Source organism: Pezoporus wallicus, unplaced genomic scaffold (genome assembly GCF_028554395.1).
Source record: "Pezoporus wallicus isolate ANWC-B61680 ecotype Strahan unplaced genomic scaffold, APGP_CSIRO_Pwel_v1 contig_3365, whole genome shotgun sequence".
NCBI lineage: Eukaryota > Metazoa > Chordata > Aves > Psittaciformes > Psittacidae > Pezoporus > Pezoporus wallicus.
The window spans coordinates 5,991,702-6,010,429 of record NW_026640883.1 but is presented as its reverse complement, the minus strand read 5'-3'; the positions used below and the strand labels follow the sequence as shown (position 1 = coordinate 6,010,429).

Here is an 18,728-nt window from a genome sequence, read left to right as displayed (position 1 = left end):
ACTCTTAGGGCTGATTGAGCACTCCCTAGGAAGAGGGAAGACCCTGGAGGCAGTCCAAGCCCTGCAGTACTGCAGCCCACACAGCACAGGAATGGGAGAGCAGCAGCACTGCTACCACCACCTCAACCCCCCTGAGGCAAGAAGGAGACTCAGCCGAAGAAAAATGAAGTTGAAGAACATTTCCTTGTGCTTTCCCAACACCAGAATGACCAAATGGACTTTTCACTGCGTGTTTCAGTCTGCTGCGCCAGAGTGTTTCTGGATCCCGTCTTATAGCAACACGGGTTCTCCTCTCTCTTGTATCACTTGCAGCAGGTCCTGCCTGGACCGTGTTTGCTCATAGAGTGACACCAGGCTGCAGTCCATAAAAGGTTATTGACCTGGGAAGAGAGGGTTTCTAGAAGTTAAGGGCTGGGCAATTTCTTGGAAACGGCCTTATCAGCAGGGCTGCAAGCAGGAGCTCTAACAACCCTTCCTGACGCGCACGTCTCTGGTCGCTATTCCTGCAGCTCAGCATTCGGCTCTGCACACACATGCTTATTTAGCAGTTTGTTGTTTCAGAGAATCACAGAATGGTTTGGGTTGAAGGGACCTTAGAGACTAACCCAGATTACCCTGTCATGGGCAGGGCACCTTCCACTAGAGCAGCTTGCTCCAAGCCCCTGTGTCCAACCTGGCCTTGAACACTGCCAGGGATGGGGCAGCCACAGCTTCTCTGGGCACCCTGTGCCAGCACCTCAGCACCCTCACAGGGAAGAAATTCTGCCTAAGATCTTATCTAAATCTCCTGGCAGGTTAAAGCCATTCCCTTGTCCTGTCACTGCAGGCCCTTGCAAAAAGTCACTCTCCAGATTTCTTGCTGGCTCCTTTAGGCACTGGAGCTGCTCTAAGGTCTCCCCAGAACCTTCTCCAGACTGAACCAGCCCAGCTCTCTCAGCCTGTCTCTAGAGCAGAGCTGCTCCCACCCTCAGAGCATCTTCATGGTCTTCCTCTGGAGCTGCTCAAGCAAGTCCAAGTCCCTGTTATGTTTAGGGTCCCAGAGCTCAACACACGACTTGTGCAGTTCTACAAGAGTGCAATAGAAGGGCAGGATCACCTCCTTCGTCCTGGTGCTCACACTCGTTTTGATGCAGCCCAGGACTCGGTTGGTTTCTGGACGGCAAGTGCACACTGATGTGTCATATTGAGCTTCTTGTCAACCAACACCCCCAAGTTCTTCTCCTCAGGGCTTCTTTCAATCCAGTCTTTGCCCAGCCTGTATTTGCACTTGGGATTGCCCTGACCCAAGTGCAGGACCTTGGTTGAACTTCATAAGGTTGGCATCAGCCCACCTCACAACCGTGTCGAGGTCCCTCTGGATGGCATTCCTTCCCTCCAGGGTACCAACCGAACCACACAGCTTGGCGTCATCGGCAAACTTGCTGAGGGCGCACTCAATCCCACTGTCCATGTCAGCGACAAAGATGTTGAACAAGACCGGTCCCAACACCGATCCCTGAGGCACACCGCTCGTTACTGGTCTCCACTTGGAAACCGAGTAAACCCTAGAGGGGTCTGCAGTCCTCAGGCCTTCCTGTCAGAGCAGACCTGGCAGCCCAGAGCTGTCACCCCTTGTCCTCCCCAGCTCCTCCACCAGTGCCTTGTCCCAGCCCAGGTTTTGGGGTGATGCCACTCACTGCTGCGGTCAGGCAGTCTCTATCCTACCCACAACTGTGGGGCGGGGGAGAGCTGTAGAGAGCATGGCCTTTGCACCTGGGATCCAGCCCTTGTCCCCAGGGGCATGGTGCAGATCTGAGTGAGGATGGCAGGAGCCAGCCAGCAAATCCCTTGGGTGCTGACCACTCACCTCCTCACCCGCTGCCCTCACTGGGACAGGCTGCCCAGCAGAGCTAGCATCTGCCTTGGAAACTGATGTCCACAGAGCCACACAGCACCAGTACCTTCACCTCCAGAATCGCTGCTCTGATAATCCTGTTTGCTCAGTCTTAGTGGCTGAAGAGAAGCATATCCAAGAAAAACAGCAGGATTATCCTCCGGCACCTGCTCCCAGTGAAAGGATTATCATAGCTCGCCACAGCAGATGACATCCTCTAGGTATCACCACGAAAGCAGCCTGACCGACACAGCACCCCATCAGAAGAAGACCTCTCTCCCCTTCTGTATCTGCATGCCCTTTTCCCAGGTATTTTCAGGAAGCCAGAAGCTCCTTGCAGATGGAGGCCAGTCTGTGTGGATACAAGTGTCAGCATTTGCATGTCTCCATCACACTGATGTGCTCTCCAAGTAGCATCATCTTTTGTTTGACTGCCTAACAGGGCGGTGGTATGAGAAGTATGGGCTGTAAGCTGTGTGGCTCAGACGATAGGCAGCAGCTTTAAAGCACTTTAAACCAAGTTGGTTTTCCTTGTACTTCTGTTTTTCCAGCACAGGATCTGACCCACTCACCTCACAACACGTAAGGGCTCTGTTGTGCTGCATTTGCATCCACAATACAATGGTAGCTGATGCAAGAGCTATTTTAATGCAGAATTAAAATGTTTGATTGCAGTAAGAGAGACCCTTCTCAGAGCTGTTTCCATGGGAAAGCACGAAAACCAAAGAAGGTCCTGAGAAATTCTGGAGGGACTCAGCTTATCAATGGATACAGGAACAGGAATATAACAGGAATGCAACCTCCCGTGGATGGAGGACTTCTGTTTAACCTCACCTTCCAGACATTAAGTCGGTCCCACTGTGCTCTCCTGGCTTTATTTCGGGATCACCTGGAATGTCAAGGTTAGCTCAATTGTCATGAAGTTGCCAATGGGCTTTGCAACAGCATCCCGAGTGCTGGTTTTGCTACTGGTCTTGAAGCCTGAAAAGGAGCCTTCAGAAGAAAGGAAGGATGCTCTAGACAGGAGGAGGTGGCCACCATCTTCACACCTGGAGGAATAACTTCAGTGGGGGAGCCTGAGGTAAAACAAGTCCCATGTGCCACTGGAGCCAGGGGACAGGACACCACTGCACAAACATATGATACCCTGCAGCTATGCTAATGTGCTGCTGTCACCACTGCAGTGGTGTCACACAGGCCTGAGAGCTCTGCTTGTAACAAAGCACCTTTGTGCCACCACCAGATCAAGTGTTCTGAGACCCTTCAATGCAGCGTATCTCTCAGTGATGGTGAGTTTTAGCTCCCCATGGAGCTGCGAGGAAGGCACAATATCCCATGATGGTGTAGAGAGGTGCTGCAACTGCCCTGAGGCCTTCATGACATGAGCTAACACCTCTCTCCATCACTCTTCCCAAAAGCATCCTCCCATCCCTCAAGCAGAGGCCTCAGTGAACGAATTACTGCAGTCACAGATGGTTTTTTCTATAATGGAATGTAACATTAAACTAAACACTGGAACATGGAGACAAACAGAGCAAAAAAAAACAACCAGGGAATAATCCTTAGCTCATACTGGTTTTTGCAAAACATTGTTGAAATTAGGTTTTATTGGAACAAAAATGTATTTATCACATCTGTCAACACTGGAAAATGGTGTTTAAATTAAAACTTTATTGTAAACCCTGAAGATGACCCAGAAGTGATATGACATTTATAAATAGCTCATCATACACTACAGTATAAAAAGTACAGTTATCCTCTTGCTGTTGAGTCAAACTGATTGTTATATATGAGATGGGAATGAGTTTTACCCTTCTGATTATCAAATCAGAGAAGAAAATTGAAACCACAAGGAGGAGAGCAACAACAGCCCATGGGTCGGACCATAGGAAAACAGTCCCCATTGGAAAAAGCCACCCTGATGCCAAGGTTTGTGTAGATCTAGGCTGAGACCAGGCAGTACCAAGCAGCAGAGACCACTGATCCCCGCCGTTGTGCACAGGATTTCAGCCTCTGACCTGCCTAAAAGCTGTTCTCCAGCCCCAAACATCCAGGCCCCTGTTTTAACTTGGTTACACTGTGGATGGGCGGCTCTTTCCATGTCTTCACCCTGTTGTTTTTGGCCATGGCTCTGACAGGACAGCAGGACTGCAGATGACTTCTTGTGCCAGCTCAGCTTCAAATCAAGAAATGTCCTGTGGCCCCGATACTGAGTACTGCAAAGGCTCTTCTGACAAGGCTGAATAGCCCATTGTATGAATTGGGCATAAGACTAACTACACAGATGTTGTACCTGGACAGGAACCTGCACAGGACTGAGGATGCTGGCTTGCCATGCTCCTAGGGCTTCTCAGTGGCTCAGGTCCTGTGCTCAGCTACCACCTGGGTTTTTAGGGATGATATCTGAGTTTCTAGCAGCCTGACCGAGCAATGAGGATCCTCCAGTGGAGGGGATCAGTGGCTGTCAGGCAGTGAGGGCTGACATCCCCTCCTCCCGTACCCAACAGCTGGGATTTAGGGGACCTCTTACAAAACCTCCTTTTTACCAGAGAGCAGATCGGAAATACTGCCCTTGGATATTTCAGTCTTTGAACCTCAGACAGAGGAGACTGCATTCCTTTATCTGGGCTTCATTAATATCCCATAAAACCAGACAAATGTTCTGCTTGTTGGGGCCAAGCAGAGTCAGTGTGCATAGCCCAGATGGCTGCATATGTGGGAGATGGAGATGACGGGCTGCAATACAGCAGCATAAATGCAGCCCATCGGGATGCTGGCTGGCTGCAGACCATGCAGCAGCCCAGGCCTGCATGCAATACAAAGGCCATCACTGAAGGGGCAGGGAGCCAAGGAGGAGACTATGGATAATGCCGTGTAGCTGCCTGGACTGGGGATGGATATGGGAATCTGGAGGGCAGAGCTAAGCCCCAGCTGGCAGGAGGCTCCGAGCAGCAGCAGCCGGGAGGTGAATGGTGACATGGGGAGATAAGGCTCTTGATGGATGGACCTCAGAAGGTTTGAAGGTTTTTGTTCTGTTTGGATAAGCAGTCAAATATTCACACAGATAAGCTTCAGAAATGCATCTGATCTGAAGCCCTTTGTATCTTAAAAAGAAAGGCTGGAAATAGAACAAGAGAATTCCTCTGAGGCTTCTGTGGCTCCTGGGTTTTCCTTCCACAGCACCAGGCTGTCCAGACCTACCCATGCAAGCAAAGCAACAGTCAGGACAGCTCTAACAGCCAGACCCACCCTGATCCTCAGGCATTCAACTGTGCTTGGGTACCAACATGACAGCCTGGGGGAGAGGGGAGATGGTCCTTTGCTTGGTCACTCTGCACTTTGTCATCTTGGTGCACATAGCTGCTATGGGTGGTTTAAAACATAGTTAAGGAAACGCCCTTGCTAACATTTGTGTGTATCTTAACATATCCGTTGGCACAGAGTTTAGATAACATTGCCTGGTGCCTCTTCACCAGCAATGTCCACGTTGAGCAGTGCCTTGCGTGCAAAGATCTGCTGATGGCAAGACCAGGCAGTAGCAGGGATGATCTTGGCAGGCTCCTGCCCTCCTCATGCACTATGCTCAGACCTAGGTGAGGGCTGCAGGCAGCACCGAAGAGGGCCAGCAATTACCCTGCGACTTTAAATTGTAGTGCTTGAGTGAAGTGCTTTTGGAGAGTGCATCATTTCCTTGGAAATGAATTCCAGAGTCGTACTTTACTCCAGCGGGCTTCCTTGTACCACAAGTTGTTTAAACAGTTTCATGTTATGCATTTCCCATTTGGACAAAAACAAACCAGAAAGAACCAAGGCTGGTAGGAAAACGGAAATCCTGCTCCAACCATCCGAGTGGGCAAAGAGCAGCTCCTGGCTCTGAAAGGTCTGGAGGACCCAGTTTCTAGCTCTGCAGAAAGTGCTCAGGTGACCAAAACACCTTTCAGGTCCCCCTTTGAACAATACAGCCCTGGATACACAGGGTTTCTGCCAGAGCATCCCCCTGCTTTGGCATCAGGACCCAGGTCCAAACCGTGAGGTCAGAGGAGCACAGAGCTTTCAGCAAGCCAAGGGAATCCACCCATTGAGGGTCAGCTCCTTACCTCCCCTTCCTTGTGTGCCTCCCCAGGCTTTCCCACTCACTATTTATATCTTTGCCTTATTGAGTCCCCCCAACCACCCCTTATCCTTAACCTCTTCCTTGCCAAGTGGGGTTTGGAGTTTACATGAAAGTTGTTTATGCTCTATAGCTTTGTAATAGTTTCCTCTACACCACCTCCCTTCCTTCCCCAATAAAAAGCCCTACGGCATGCTCGGAAAAGCCTGTAAACAAAGGAGCGGTTTGGAGACCCAACCAAGTTTTGGTGAACCCAGGCGGGAAATAATGTCTGTCTTGAAGGATGTTGAAGTCTGAGCTCATAATAGTAGGAAGCTAGTGTCCACCCTAAGCAAGGAATTGCCTACTTGCAGCTACCTAGCACAAAATACAGATGTCCACGCAGAAGGCCACAAGTCATTTGATGCAAGGGGTCAACCCCATGTGCTTTCCTCCAGTCAGGATGAGGCTGATGGTAGCAAACCGATGTGTTTTATCAGCTCCAAGTACTTGAGGTTGTAATAAGCGAGCAGGGAAAGGAGAGCACAAAAAAGACAGCACTGTTTTGAACTCACCTAGATTGATGAACAGAAGCAGAAGACAATGAAAATCCATTAGCCTGACTGTTCCCTGCAGAGGAAAAACAGGCACACAAAATCCAATTCATTACTCTCTTTCTTATTTAATGCTAAGTAAGTCATTGAACTTTACTACTTGATCTATCCATCTTCTTCAGGAGTAGGGCTGCAGGAAATCCTTTTCTTCCCAAAAGGGGGTTTCAAGTTTCTCACTGATATCATGTCAGAAATACTTGTAGCGTATGAGTAAAAAAACAGCAGCATTTCAAAGGGATCTTGAGCCATGCAGATAATGACAATTTTTCTCTTCTGAAGCACAGAACCAAACAGTGGAGGTCCCTGGGAGCTCCCAGCACCATTGTTCTTCTTCCAGGCCATTATCTGGAGACAGGCCCTGTGACAGACTCCGATGAGGCCACCGAAGGGCTTATCTGCTCAGAGCGCTAATGGCATGCATTTGACAACACCAACCGTTTAATATATGAGGTGTCTCATAGGGTAAAGGCAAGGAAATCCATACCATGGAACAGCCCAAGCACACCCGGTGCAATTCAAATGTATTTGATTAAAGCCCAGCTTGCTCTACACCACCACTTTATTAGTTATGGCTACACAGAGACGTTCCACCTTCCTAAAAGGCAGCTTAGCAGATTTGGTACAGCAATGGCAGCGTTATGTAATGAGAAATGTACTAATGGAAACTATCCAGCACTGAAATCATTCCAGGTCTTTTATCACAACATTCCTTACTCCCACATGAGTGAAGTGTGCAGGAATAAAAGCAGTTAAACACCCTCCACCAGAAGACACTCATGATGGGCATTACTCACAAGTCACTAGCAGCTCCATGGTGCCCATCAGTGTTTGTGTCCACACAGGGACTTTGGGCAAACAGAGCTGCTTTTCCTGGGAAATTACTTTTCCACTGCCTGTGGCTCATTGCCATCCCACTCTCTTGTAGTCGGGGACAGCTTAGTGCTGTCACCCAGTGCCTGAGTTGCACTTCCAGCATCCCGGGTCTCAATCTCTGCAAAACGTTGAGGAGTCTGTCCCATGCTCTTCACTGTTGTTTATCTATACAGCAGATAATCAGATTTAAATCATGCTTTTCTTCTGCTGCACAAATATTTGCACAAAACTATATTTATTTTCATTTTTCACATGCAATGAGAAGCTTAATGACTTAGTCATAAAACCTCTGAATACCGTATTCAGAGTGGCCCCTGAGGGGAGGGAAGGTTTGGGTGGTGAGTCCTGCTTTTCCAGTGCATGCCAGAGGGTGCTGCTCTGGGTCTCAGCTTCTGCGGCATCACCCCTGGACATGAGGTTTGTGATCACAGCAATGGGTCCAAATCAGGACCCCTACCAAATCATACGATCTTAGCCCCATCACTCTGCATGTTTCCATGCCCCTCATGCCATTACCCGTGTTCATGCAATCTGTATGGATCACCTGAAATATACCTCTTCTGAAAGGGCTGGTTTTCAGTCACAGGAGCACCTCCACACGGTTGCACAGGCAGCAGAGCCAGTCAGGCAGTGGGACATGCAACAGGGCTTGGATGGGGAGGGAGGGTGTGAGCACCAGCCCTGGCTTGGATGGGCTGGTGCCGAAAACCACAGGCATACATTCACTGTATTGCCAGCTAGCTGGTAACCACCTGGCAGTGAAACAGGAACAAAACGTCTCCCGTGGATGCTCTCAAGGTGGTTCAGAGCACTCTTATAATCTCTGTTGTTACTGGAAATTACTGCAGCAGCAGCTGCCTCGCACTGAATAGAACATAAAAGCTCCAAAAAGCCCCATTTGTGAGCAGACTGAATGCTCCTGTGTCAGATTTCAGGCACAGCCTGGGTGTGTTGTGGCTGTCCTAGCCCGGTGATGGGAACCTGCCAGGGTACCAGTGATGCTTCAGTCGTGTGAGCAACAGGTCTCCTCCATTGCCCCTCCTTTCTTCCCTTGCCTCTGCTGCTGTATCACAGTGAGGGCAGCTGCCTGCCAGGGATCACATACCACAGCAGCTTCGTGGCGTGAGCGAGCTAATTGAGATTTGATTTGACAGCTCCCAAGCGGGTATTCAGGGGAAGAACAGACAAACAAAACACCCCTGCTGAAGGCGGGTTCCACAAGCAGTTGAGTATTAAACAATGGGAGAGTTGTGGGACGTCTCCCCATTTACCTGCTCCAGTTCAAGAGGAAGTGCTCCTCCCTCCCCAGCACAATGGTGGGTTGGCAAGCCCCATAGGCTGGCACACACCTTTGTGTCCAGGCATCCCTCCGACACCTCTGATGCTTGATGCTGGGGCAGGCGAGAGGAGGACATGCTACATGCCAAATAGGAAGAAAGAGAGGATGGACACTGTCAGTTGTCCCTGGGGATCCTGGGGTGGGCAGCAGTTATCCACTATTGTGGCTTGCACAGGGTGCCAGCAGCATTTGTAACTCTCGCTTGGATCAGTCTGTACAAGGAAGCTTTAACCCTGAATGTTGTTCTCCCTTCTCTGCTAGGAAATCCTGCCCGGGATTGTCTCAATTCCTTCTTCTTAAAATTTGGCCACAGAGCACTGTTTCAAGTTTACCACCTGGCAAATCGTTTGTGCAGCTATTGTGCTGTCCCTGTCATATTGCCTTACAGTGACAGGGCATTCTGCAGTCCCAACTTGCACAGTAACTTGTTGGTAGGTGAAATATTTATACACCTAGCAGCTGCTGGGATTTTGAGCTCTCCAGTGGTTCTGATTGCCTCTCTGGTGTATACACTTCCATCTGCCTTTCAAAGCATTGTGCCAATGAGCTTAAGACTAATGATCAAAATATTTTTGGTAGGAAATAGTCTAAATATCAAGGCTTTGAGAGAGACACTGCCGAGAGATGCGCAACAGTGGCTAATGGCTGCAGCACCAAACTAGTGGAAAATCCTCATTTAATCTCACAAAGGACAACGGGATTCGGTGCATTACACAGGATCAGAAGGGAAAGGCACACCGTTACATCTGAGATGCTCTGCTAACCATGGCAATGGCAAAAGCCTGGGCAAGCATCTGTTTTCTCCTTCAGGCTGTGAACCTGGAGGTCAAGACTCATTTCCTACTTTTGCACTTCAGTGCAACTGGTGCTAATAACTCCAAGCATCACCCCTGGAAGGAACAGGTACAACAAAACCCACATCTGGATACCACATCTGGATGCAGACTGCTCCCAGGGCACAGCCAAAAACCTCATGCTGCTGGGTGCTAAGGCCAGACAAGCAAACACCAGGAGCCAAGCGATGGGAAGACTTAAACAGCGTGAGAAGCAAACATGCGTAGCAAGCTGCCAGTTTTGGTGAACCAGGAAGCTGATCACCAGTTTACATAACAAACCCGAGCACCCTTTCACTTCCAGCCCCACTGCCTGCAGTGTTTGCAGGATGGAGGATGACTCAGGGCAGTGGCATGGCTGGCAGCCTGCACCAGCACGCCCGGCACAGCGTGGCGCACCCTGCACCATGCAGCACCCACCCTGCGTGCCACAGGCACCTCCTGCTTGGCACCACGCAAGAGGGTTAGGTTCAAGGTCCAACAAAGCTCATCATAAGCTGGAGTCCCTTGAATGGGAGGGGGAGATGCTAAGGGGGATGCTTGTGTCCCTGGATGGCCAGGGAGTGGCACAGCTTTACACTGGTTAAGAAGCTGCTCAGGTGTGCTTTAGATTGCTGTAAGCCAAAAAAGAAGAGAGATTTAGGGGGCATGTTTCAGCTTCCACTACTATGGTGGCACGGTCCTGTATGGAAGGTGTCTGTCTTCTCACACTTCTTAACCTGTGTTTATAGTGCAGCTGCCTGCTGCATCCCCATCCAAACCAATTACACTTTACCAGCAAAAGGCAACACCTACAATATGGCCAAAAATGCCCCAGTTTTCTGCTCTTTGCAGTGACAATAGTGGATTTGCTTGGCAGCATCACCTTTTTTATCCTTTCCCCATCTCGGTCACCTCTTCAAGCAGAGTTTGACAGCCTGAAGTTACTGCGCTGGACAAATAGATCACCTGCTGTTACCACGGCTGCTCCTCACAGATGGGCAGGCCTATAAACACCTCAATACAAAGCATATCAGTTTCTTCTGTGAGATGATCATTACAAACACTGTTGATCTTACTCTGTATGTGATTGTTTCTATAAAGAGAATGACTCCTTGCTTCCTCCTGGGGCGTTGGGGAGTTTGGCAGCCTCTGAAAGCAAGTCAGTGGTGCATAGGGTAATGCTCCTCATGGGGAGTGTGCTTAGTGCAGGACATCACATTAGTGCTTTTGACACGATCAAACAGAAAGCTCCAGCTGAACAATGAGTTTTTAGGATGAAAAGTGAAATGTGAAGAAGGTGTGTACATCTCTGTGAATTTGCTTCATTTCACTCGTTGATGTGGCGGGAACAGGACTATTTTTAGGTATAATCCTTCAAACGGAACATGACTTCTCCTTTCTGATTAGTACAAAGCTGGCTGCTAGTCAAAGGATAATTATTTCCCAACACATCACCTAACACACACCAGCAAACAAAACACTCATTATTTGAGCTATCCAACATTAACTGTTGTTTAGCAGTTAACATTTTCTTGACAGCTTCGAATAGGGCTAATTGCTCCAGCTTCATTAGCAGAGGTCATTTACTGCTGGTAACAATACTTTTCCTGGAGATAGCCTCTCCTATAAGATTAGATTATGAGGTCAAATTCTGCTCCCAGTGGCAATGATGCCTGGCTGCATTTGGCCTCAAGAAAGTCTGCTCTTTCAGTTCATAGCTGCACGATTTCCAGCCCTGCAGCTGATATATTACATAAAGGAAGTAAGTGCACTCCACCGGACGGGCAATTACAATGAATTAGGAAAGTGTGCAGCACAAGGAAGGCTTGCAAAATAGCCACTTGAAAGTTATTAATAAAACCTCGACTTTCAGATAGGGTTTATGGAAAAGAAGCTGATAAAGAAGCAGTCCTTATACTTGAAAACATGTGCATACCCAAAAGGGAAAGCAGTGTTTGCAGAAGAACTGGAGCGTGCTGTATCGCAAACACCCGGCTGATGCTGTCAAATGCCGTGTGCCACACACAGTTCACATCACAGTTTTAAGCCGTTACATTTTGCACCCAGTTTCATTCGTTCATCAGTTGACACTGAGGGTGGTAGTCTCCAAGTGCAGTGAATGTGCAGGGGTGCATTTGTGCAACTCACCACCACTGGGGAGGTCCGTCTGCAGGCACTTCCATAGCCCGCTGTGTGCCTGAAACATCCTTAGCATCCCTGAACACATGGAAAACTGAAGCCAGGCTTCCCACCCGGTATATTCCTGTTTAAGCACGTGGAGAGATGCAGCCTGCTTTTCAGAAGTGCTGAGTAAACACTGCTTGGAGTGCAGCCGGCGCCTTTGAGGATCGGGCGTCTCGCATGTGGAAGTCTCAGGCACCTTAGCCAAATAATTCCGGTCCTGTCAGACGCAGAACATTATATCCGAGTGGATTTCTGTTTTACCTGTGTCTCCCTTTCCTGCAGGCCAGTGGCTCTTTGCTGTTACTTTCCTGGCCACGTACGTGCGCGGCCGCATGCCTACCACCTATACTTTCTGACTTGCAGCTCCAATTGCTAATCCATGTCTGGTTTTCGTCAGGGAAAAAAATCCATCCTGAGCGTTTGACTCACTGCCTCCGGAGCGCTTCAGCTGCCTCATAACACTTCTCAGAGTATCCCTCTTCCCCATGAAGAACAGCCTGTTCTGAGCAGGATCCATGGCAGAATCCTCGCCAGCAGCCTCCCCTTCCTCGCACACGTGTGTCCCACATGTCCTCCTCTGCCTGCACCGTTCATGCACCACTGTCTTTCTTACACCATGCAAGACAGACAGACATCCACTATCCGTGCTGCCATGTGGATTGCCTTGTGACAGCCTCCAGACTCTTCAGCACCTCCTCGACTGGCCACAACTGAAGGGCACAGACCTGATCGCTTTGCTCCCACAGCTGGTCCTGCTGAGGCCAATGGGCAAACCTCACTTTGACTTTCTCAATGACATCAGAAGCAGCATGACCCTGCACAGAGAAACTGAGCAAGTTCTGGACACAGATTTCCCACCTAAGTCGGACCCTGTTGACTTTTATCACTTTTTAAAGTCTAAAGACACAAGCATTCAGATGATGGTCCAGTGTGATGTGTCCCTGCCCGCAGCAGGGGGGTTGGAACTAGATGGTCTTTAAGGTCTCTACAAAAACAAACAGTTCTATGATTCTATGAACTGATTTATGAGATGCAGAGGCATGTCTGTTAGACTGTCCCCCTCCATGCAGCAGGCACTGTGCTTCCCCAGGATCCAGCACCCTGCTGAGGACGAGGGCTCAGCAGCCACTTCAGTTCCCAGCTGGGTGCTGGGGCTGAATCCTGCCCTTCTCTATCCAGCATGCAGGGACCCAGTCCTACCCTCGCTCACTGTGATCCCCAAAATGCAGGAGGAAGGCAGCACTGCCTCCCCGTCCCATCCCACCCTGACATGCATAGCCAGCATCTCACTGCAGTTGCTGGCATCAGACATCGCCATGCCAGGCACCTTTTTTGGTCCTGTTGCTTTTGCTGGAATCACAGACAAAAACAGATCTAAAAGACCCCAAACATTTGGTGCAGAGTCTATTTCACTGAGCACCTGATCTGACATCACTCCAGCATTTTAAGGAGCCCATTTCACTATTACCAAGGGTAGACACTATTAACTGCAGCTCACATCAAACCTCAATAACATCAATGGAAAAGTATTATTTACTTCCCTGGTCCCTTTATTTTGTTCTTGCATAAAAAGTGTAACTTAGCTTTTTTTTTCCCCATCAAAATGAATCATTAGAAATTGCAAAGCACAAATTCCTTATTTTTTAAAACAAAGAAAAGAACAGCCGGTTTCCAAAATAAACTGTTGGCCACCAACCTAAAGAACTTGCTTCGGGAAGTGTTCTTCCTCAAAGCTGACTTCTAATTTAACTACACTTCAGAGTTTAATAAAAGCTAAAAAAGGCTTCACTTCCATTCTGCACTGTCTTTTTGCTGCTCTATCAGCCATGTATTCAGTGCAGTAATGAAAAACTTTATGAAACCACAAGGATAGAGAGTACCTTCATAAAGCAATAAAGGAAGACAATCTTTCGGACCAGAGATGCAAATCTGCATCTTTTCTATTCACAGCAGCTCCTTACTTGGATCAATTCACAGTGTAACACTCAATTATCATAACCTGGCCCCCAAAGAATATGCGGCTGTTGTCAGCACACGGAAGCCACACTGCACATAACCATCAGCTTTATGATCTACAGACTCGGCAGCTTTATTTCACCCAGTGACACAGAAGAGGTTTCAGCGGTGTTTAAGTCTGTCCCAGAGTCCGATCCTGCTCCAGTTATTCCCCAGCCATTCCCTCAGAGGTTTAACTCCTTCTTTACAGTAAGAGGGAACCAAAGTCTGGACTCCCGCGACCGGCTCCCTGGCTGCCATCTCCCCTTTACATGAGCCTCCTCCAGCTGCTTTTCGGGCAGGGATCTCCCCCAGCTTCCACGCTCAGCACCGGGACCCGCCGGGCACACAGCACCCACCTCACTCAGGCAGGATCAAGCCCACTGTCGGCACGAGGTGGACTTACTTGTGGGGTGGCGTGTACTGCATACGGAGGTTTCTTTCTACTCGAGACCATTTTTAGCTTTCAGATTACACATCCTCTGTAATCTTAAATATTCTGGTCTCCTGACTCCCAGCCACGTACTCCTAACAGGGGAAAGAAAACAGAAAAGAATATACTCCAGAAAGGAATCGTCACAGAAAATGAGAGCATTCATTATCAGAGTGGAAACACCTTGTCTTTAGCCATTAATTGTAAGGGAAGTCAGCAGACCTCGCTGCAACAGGAACACAACCTTATTGGGTTTCGAACACGTTTTTTACAACCCTGTGTCAGGAAAAGCCATTAGATAGAGTTGCATTGGTAATCAGAGCCATCTTTGGAGAAAAACAAATGCTGTTCTTCCCATTATAGGTAGGTATTGTTTCAAAACCTATAGAGACACGCTTGCTTGTGATGCAATGGTATTTATTGCACATAGACCAATTACTTACACAGTAGTAAATTGCACCAGAGTATAAATACGTTATAAAACACACACACAGAGGAAAATGGAAATGACACACAAGAGCTAAAACAACAGCAGATTCACGTGGGCATTTGGAAATCAAAATAATAAAGTCTCTTAACAGATTTTAATTTATAATAGGGATATATTTACAGTACCTTCGTAAAATAATATAAAGAACACCACTCTCTCAAAAAAACTATAACAGATCAGACGCAACCAGAAATCGGGGTCAGGGGTGGTGTTATTCAAACCTCCTTTTCACCTTTAAATCACGTCCGTGGGCATGTGTGCAAGTAACATCTCCAAATAACTTTACAACTCTTAACGCTGTGCAAAACCCGGCTTTGTTGCCATATTTTAGGAAATGTGCAGTATTTTGTTGTTGTTGCCAGGATTCCCCCCCCCCCCCGTTCATCTGTAATTACAATGAACAAGCTGCAGAAGGCTCCCCCCCCCTTCATAAAATACTCTTAGTGGTATGTAAATATGCTGTTTAATATAAACATGGTCCGTTTATTCCCCTGTACAATATGCACAGTTTGAGGTAGAAGTTCCTCAGCCTGACTGCTATTGTCTGGCCGAAGGAGATAAGCACAGTAACTCACTGCTTGCTGATGCAGGGGGGGAAAGCACAAGAGTGTGGGTTGGGTTTTTAACCCCCCTTTCAAAGTATACCTGTGCTCCTTGCTACTCATTATTTCCTTCCATCTGTGGAAACTACTCCGAGCCTAAAACTCATCTTGCCCACGGGGCCGTACTCTCTGCCTGGGCACCTGCAGCACGGACCCTGTGGCTCCCAAAACCCCACGGGGAATGACCCCTGGGGTGTGCAACATCCCTGGGCAAGGCAGGGGCTGGCGGGGACCCCGGCTGCACCCCAACCCAGCAGAGCCAAAGCCCAGCACCCCCTTACTCAGGTTCAACCACCAGCCCGGTCCCGGGACAAACCGCCCGAGCAAAGGGCGCTGCTGCCACAGCCGCTTCCGAAAGTGCGTCTCCTAACTAGAAGCTGCCCGTCTTTGGGGCTGTTTATTGCTCTCCGTCAGTGAGTTTCCTATTTGCTGTAGTTTGGATGAGGTATGTGGTGCACCAGTTCACCTGCTTTTATTTCTAAGTAAACACCCTCTTTCTTCCTGCTCAGACGGGGATCAGCTTTGCTCGGCATTAGCCTTACCACCAGGCAGCTGCCGGGGATTTCTCTGCTCCCGTGTGCCTCCCTGCCTGCTACTCCCCCTGCCCCGGCTCCGGCGCGGCCCCCCACGCTCCCCCCCTATACCTTGGACTCCGAATCGGATGTTTTGCTATGCCTCTCCTCCAGGCTGGACTCGCTGCCGCCCCTTGTGCCTCCGTTGCAGTCGGACCAGGTCCCTGCCAGGCTGCGCTCGGGGGAGCCCACGGTGCTGATGAAGCCCCCGGGCAGCGGGGCCAGCTCCCCACCGCTGGCGTGCAGCCGCCGGTCGGCTTTCCTGGGGCAGCAGAGCAGCCTCTTGAAGGCCTTACGGAAGTCGGGGCTCCTGCAGTAGATGATGGGGTTGAAAGCAGAGTTGGCGTAGCCCAACCAGTTGAAGAAAACGAAGAGCCAGTCTGGCACCAGGTCTCTGTTGAAGACGTTGACGATGTTCACCAGGAAGAAAGGGAGCCAGCAAAGGGTGAACACTCCCATGATGATGCCCAAAGTCTTGAGGGCTTTTTGCTCCTTCATGGCCATGATGCGGGAGGTCTTTCGCTTGCTGGCTCGGCCGTTGCCGAGGATGGGCTGGTGGTGAGGAGGTGGGGGGGGCTGTGGCTGCTCCTGGCTGCCATAGAACCGGCCCTCGCACCTATCGATCTTCCTAATCTGCTCCTTGGCCTCTCTGTACACTCGGAGATACACAAAGATCATGATGAGAAGAGGGATGTAGAAAGAAATGATGGACGAGGCGATGGCGTAAGCCCTGTTGGTGACGAAGTCGCAGCAGCCCGGGTCCTGGTAGCACTCCAGTGCCTGGGGGTCCTCATCCCGCCACCAGTGCATCATGATGGGCAAGAAGGAGACCAGGGCGGAGATGGCCCAGACGGTGCAGATGATGCCCTTGGCCCGAGCCTTGGTCATGAGGCTCTGGTAGCGGAAAGGCGAGGTGATGGCCAGGTAGCGGTCGATGGCGATGACGCACAAGGTCTCGATGCTGGCTGTCACGCAGAGCACATCCAACGAGGTCCAGCATTCGCAGAGGAAAGATCCCCAGAGCCAGGTGCCCCTCACCACCAGCGTGGCCCCGAAGGGCACCACCAGCAGCCCCATCACCAGGTCGGCGCAGGCCAGCGAGGTGATGAAGAGGTTGGTGAGGGTCTGCAGCCGCTGCGTTCTCCCGATGGCCGCGATCACCAGCACATTCCCGGCCACGATGAGCAGCACCACCAGGGCCATCAGCAGGCTCATCCCCACCGCCCATTGCTGCGACAGCAGCTCGGCGGCGGGCAGCTGCCTACTCCCGGGGGGCACCACCGACCGGTTCTGGGGGCCGCAGTCGGGCGGCAGCCCCCCATCGCCCATGGCTCTGCGGGGCCGCGCCGCGGGCAGGAAGGCGGCCCCGCAACTGGTGCCGGTGCCGGTGGTTCCCCTCCCTGCTTTTGCCGCGCCAGTGCCTGTGCCGCTCCCGGTATCCCTAACAGTATCCCTATCCGTATCCCTATCCCTGCTATGGCAGCGCCCTGTCTGCACCCCACTACACATCTATTGCGTAGGGACAACCATCCCCCTGGCCACCCGCCCTGCCGAAGGTGGTGAAGGGTCTGGATCACCTGTGGTGAGGATAACGGCTGAGGGAACGGGGGATGATCAGTTTGGAGGAGGCTCAGGGGGACCACTATTGCTCTCTACAACTACCTGAAAAGAGAGTGTAGTGAAGTGGGGATCCGTCTCTTCTCCCAAGTAACAAGAGGAAACGGCCTCAAGCTGTTCCAGGGGAGGTTTAGATTGGGAATTAGGAACAATTTCTTCACAGGGAGGGTGCTCAGGCATTGGAACAGGCTGCCCAGGGCAGTGGTGGAATCACTATCCCTGGAAGGGTTCACAAACCGTGTAGATGAGGCTTTTAGTGACGGTTTAGCGGTGGCCTTGGCAGTCCTGGGGTAGAGGTTGGTCCTGATGATCTTAAAGGTTTTTTCCAACCTAGGTGATTTGATGGTTCTGTGACTTCTCAAAATGTAGCCAGCAGCTTTTACCCAGTCTGGTCAAACCATACTAAATCTAAGGACTGCTCTAAATGTTAATACAGTTATTTGGTAATGAGCAATAAAGTACATGAAGCATCCCAGTGCTGCAATGCCTAGCTAACAGCCTCTGAGCAAATCCCTTCCCGCCTCCCATCTATTGCAGTGAAACCTGCTGCTAGGAGCTAGTTGGGCTGGATTTTCATTTACTTGTTCAGCCCTCTATTTGTCTTCAGAGCTGGAAGATTACCCTTGGGTGCATTTAACTGTGTTTTACTCCTCTTCCAAACCTCTTAAAATAATGTGAAGCAGCTGCTGGGTAAATGAGAGCGATGTCCCCTCTCTCCTTTTTCCTAATCATCAGCATGTCTTACAGCAGCACCAAACATTCCCCACAGCAGTCTGGGAGCAACTGGAAGGAACAGTTATTCCCACCCCCCACCCCTCCCATATATTTACTCTGCTGAGGCTGTTCCGCTGTTCCAGCTGGACCATATAAACCCCTTCCAGGCTCAGGCTTGATTTACAAGGTCACAACCTGGGAGCAGATTATTTATTTATTTGCACGCTGTTTGTTTAACCCTGACTACAAAGGCCACACACCAGCATGGACCTGCTGCTTGGCAAAGCATTCCCTCATGTTCCCATGGACCTTGCTTTGCTGCTTGTCATCTCCTGGACTAAAGTGTGACCTTCTTTGGTGGGAAGGGCAGGAGGCATCTTCAAGAATAGAGGGAGACCTCATGCTGAATGAGAAGCAGAAGGATTGTGGCTGGGAATATTTGACCAGGACTGGTAGCCGTAATCCTGATGTAAAAAACTAATAGTTTGAAACCAGGTTAGGACAATGGAGCTGTGGG

At 50.0% G+C, this 18,728-nt stretch overlaps 1 protein-coding gene across 9 annotated transcripts; it reads right to left on the bottom strand.

Moving 5' to 3' along the window:
- Positions 1 to 219: 219 nt before the first annotated feature.
- Positions 220 to 17,276, bottom strand: ADRB1 (adrenoceptor beta 1). 9 transcript variants are annotated; one of them, XR_008973701.1, is made up of 4 exons: positions 15,953 to 17,276; positions 14,190 to 14,311; positions 6,539 to 7,615; positions 220 to 380 (listed from the first exon to the last, which is right to left on the bottom strand). XR_008973701.1 is itself a non-coding variant. In XM_057420948.1 (3 exons), the coding sequence occupies exons 1-3, from the start codon at positions 17,207 to 17,209 to the stop codon at positions 373 to 375; spliced, it is 1,320 nt and encodes a 439-aa protein (XP_057276931.1). In that variant the 5' UTR covers positions 17,210 to 17,276; the 3' UTR covers positions 220 to 372. The 9 variants fall into 9 exon arrangements, 3 of the variants coding, with proteins under 3 accessions (XP_057276931.1, XP_057276930.1, XP_057276932.1); XR_008973702.1 differs by having other exon boundaries at positions 6,539 to 6,593; XR_008973700.1 differs by lacking the exon at positions 220 to 380 and adding an exon at positions 4,998 to 5,070 and having other exon boundaries at positions 6,539 to 6,593.
- Between the last annotated feature and the right edge of the window lie 1,452 nt (positions 17,277 to 18,728).

What these genes read in the sequence shown, in the direction of transcription:
- ADRB1 (XM_057420947.1), bottom strand. Translation starts at nt 17,209, where the DNA reads ATGGGCGATGGGGGGCTGCCGCCCGACTGCGGCCCCCAGAACCGGTCG. An exon ending in CATCCGATTCGGAGTCCAAG is followed by an intron (nt 6,594 to 15,952) that starts GTATAGGGGGGG and finishes TTTCCTCTGCAG; the next exon opens with GGAACAGTCAGGCTAATGGA. An exon ending in GCTTCTGTTCATCAATCTAG is followed by an intron (nt 5,071 to 6,538) that starts GTGAGTTCAAAA and finishes TTGCATGGGTAG; the next exon opens with GTCTGGACAGCCTGGTGCTG.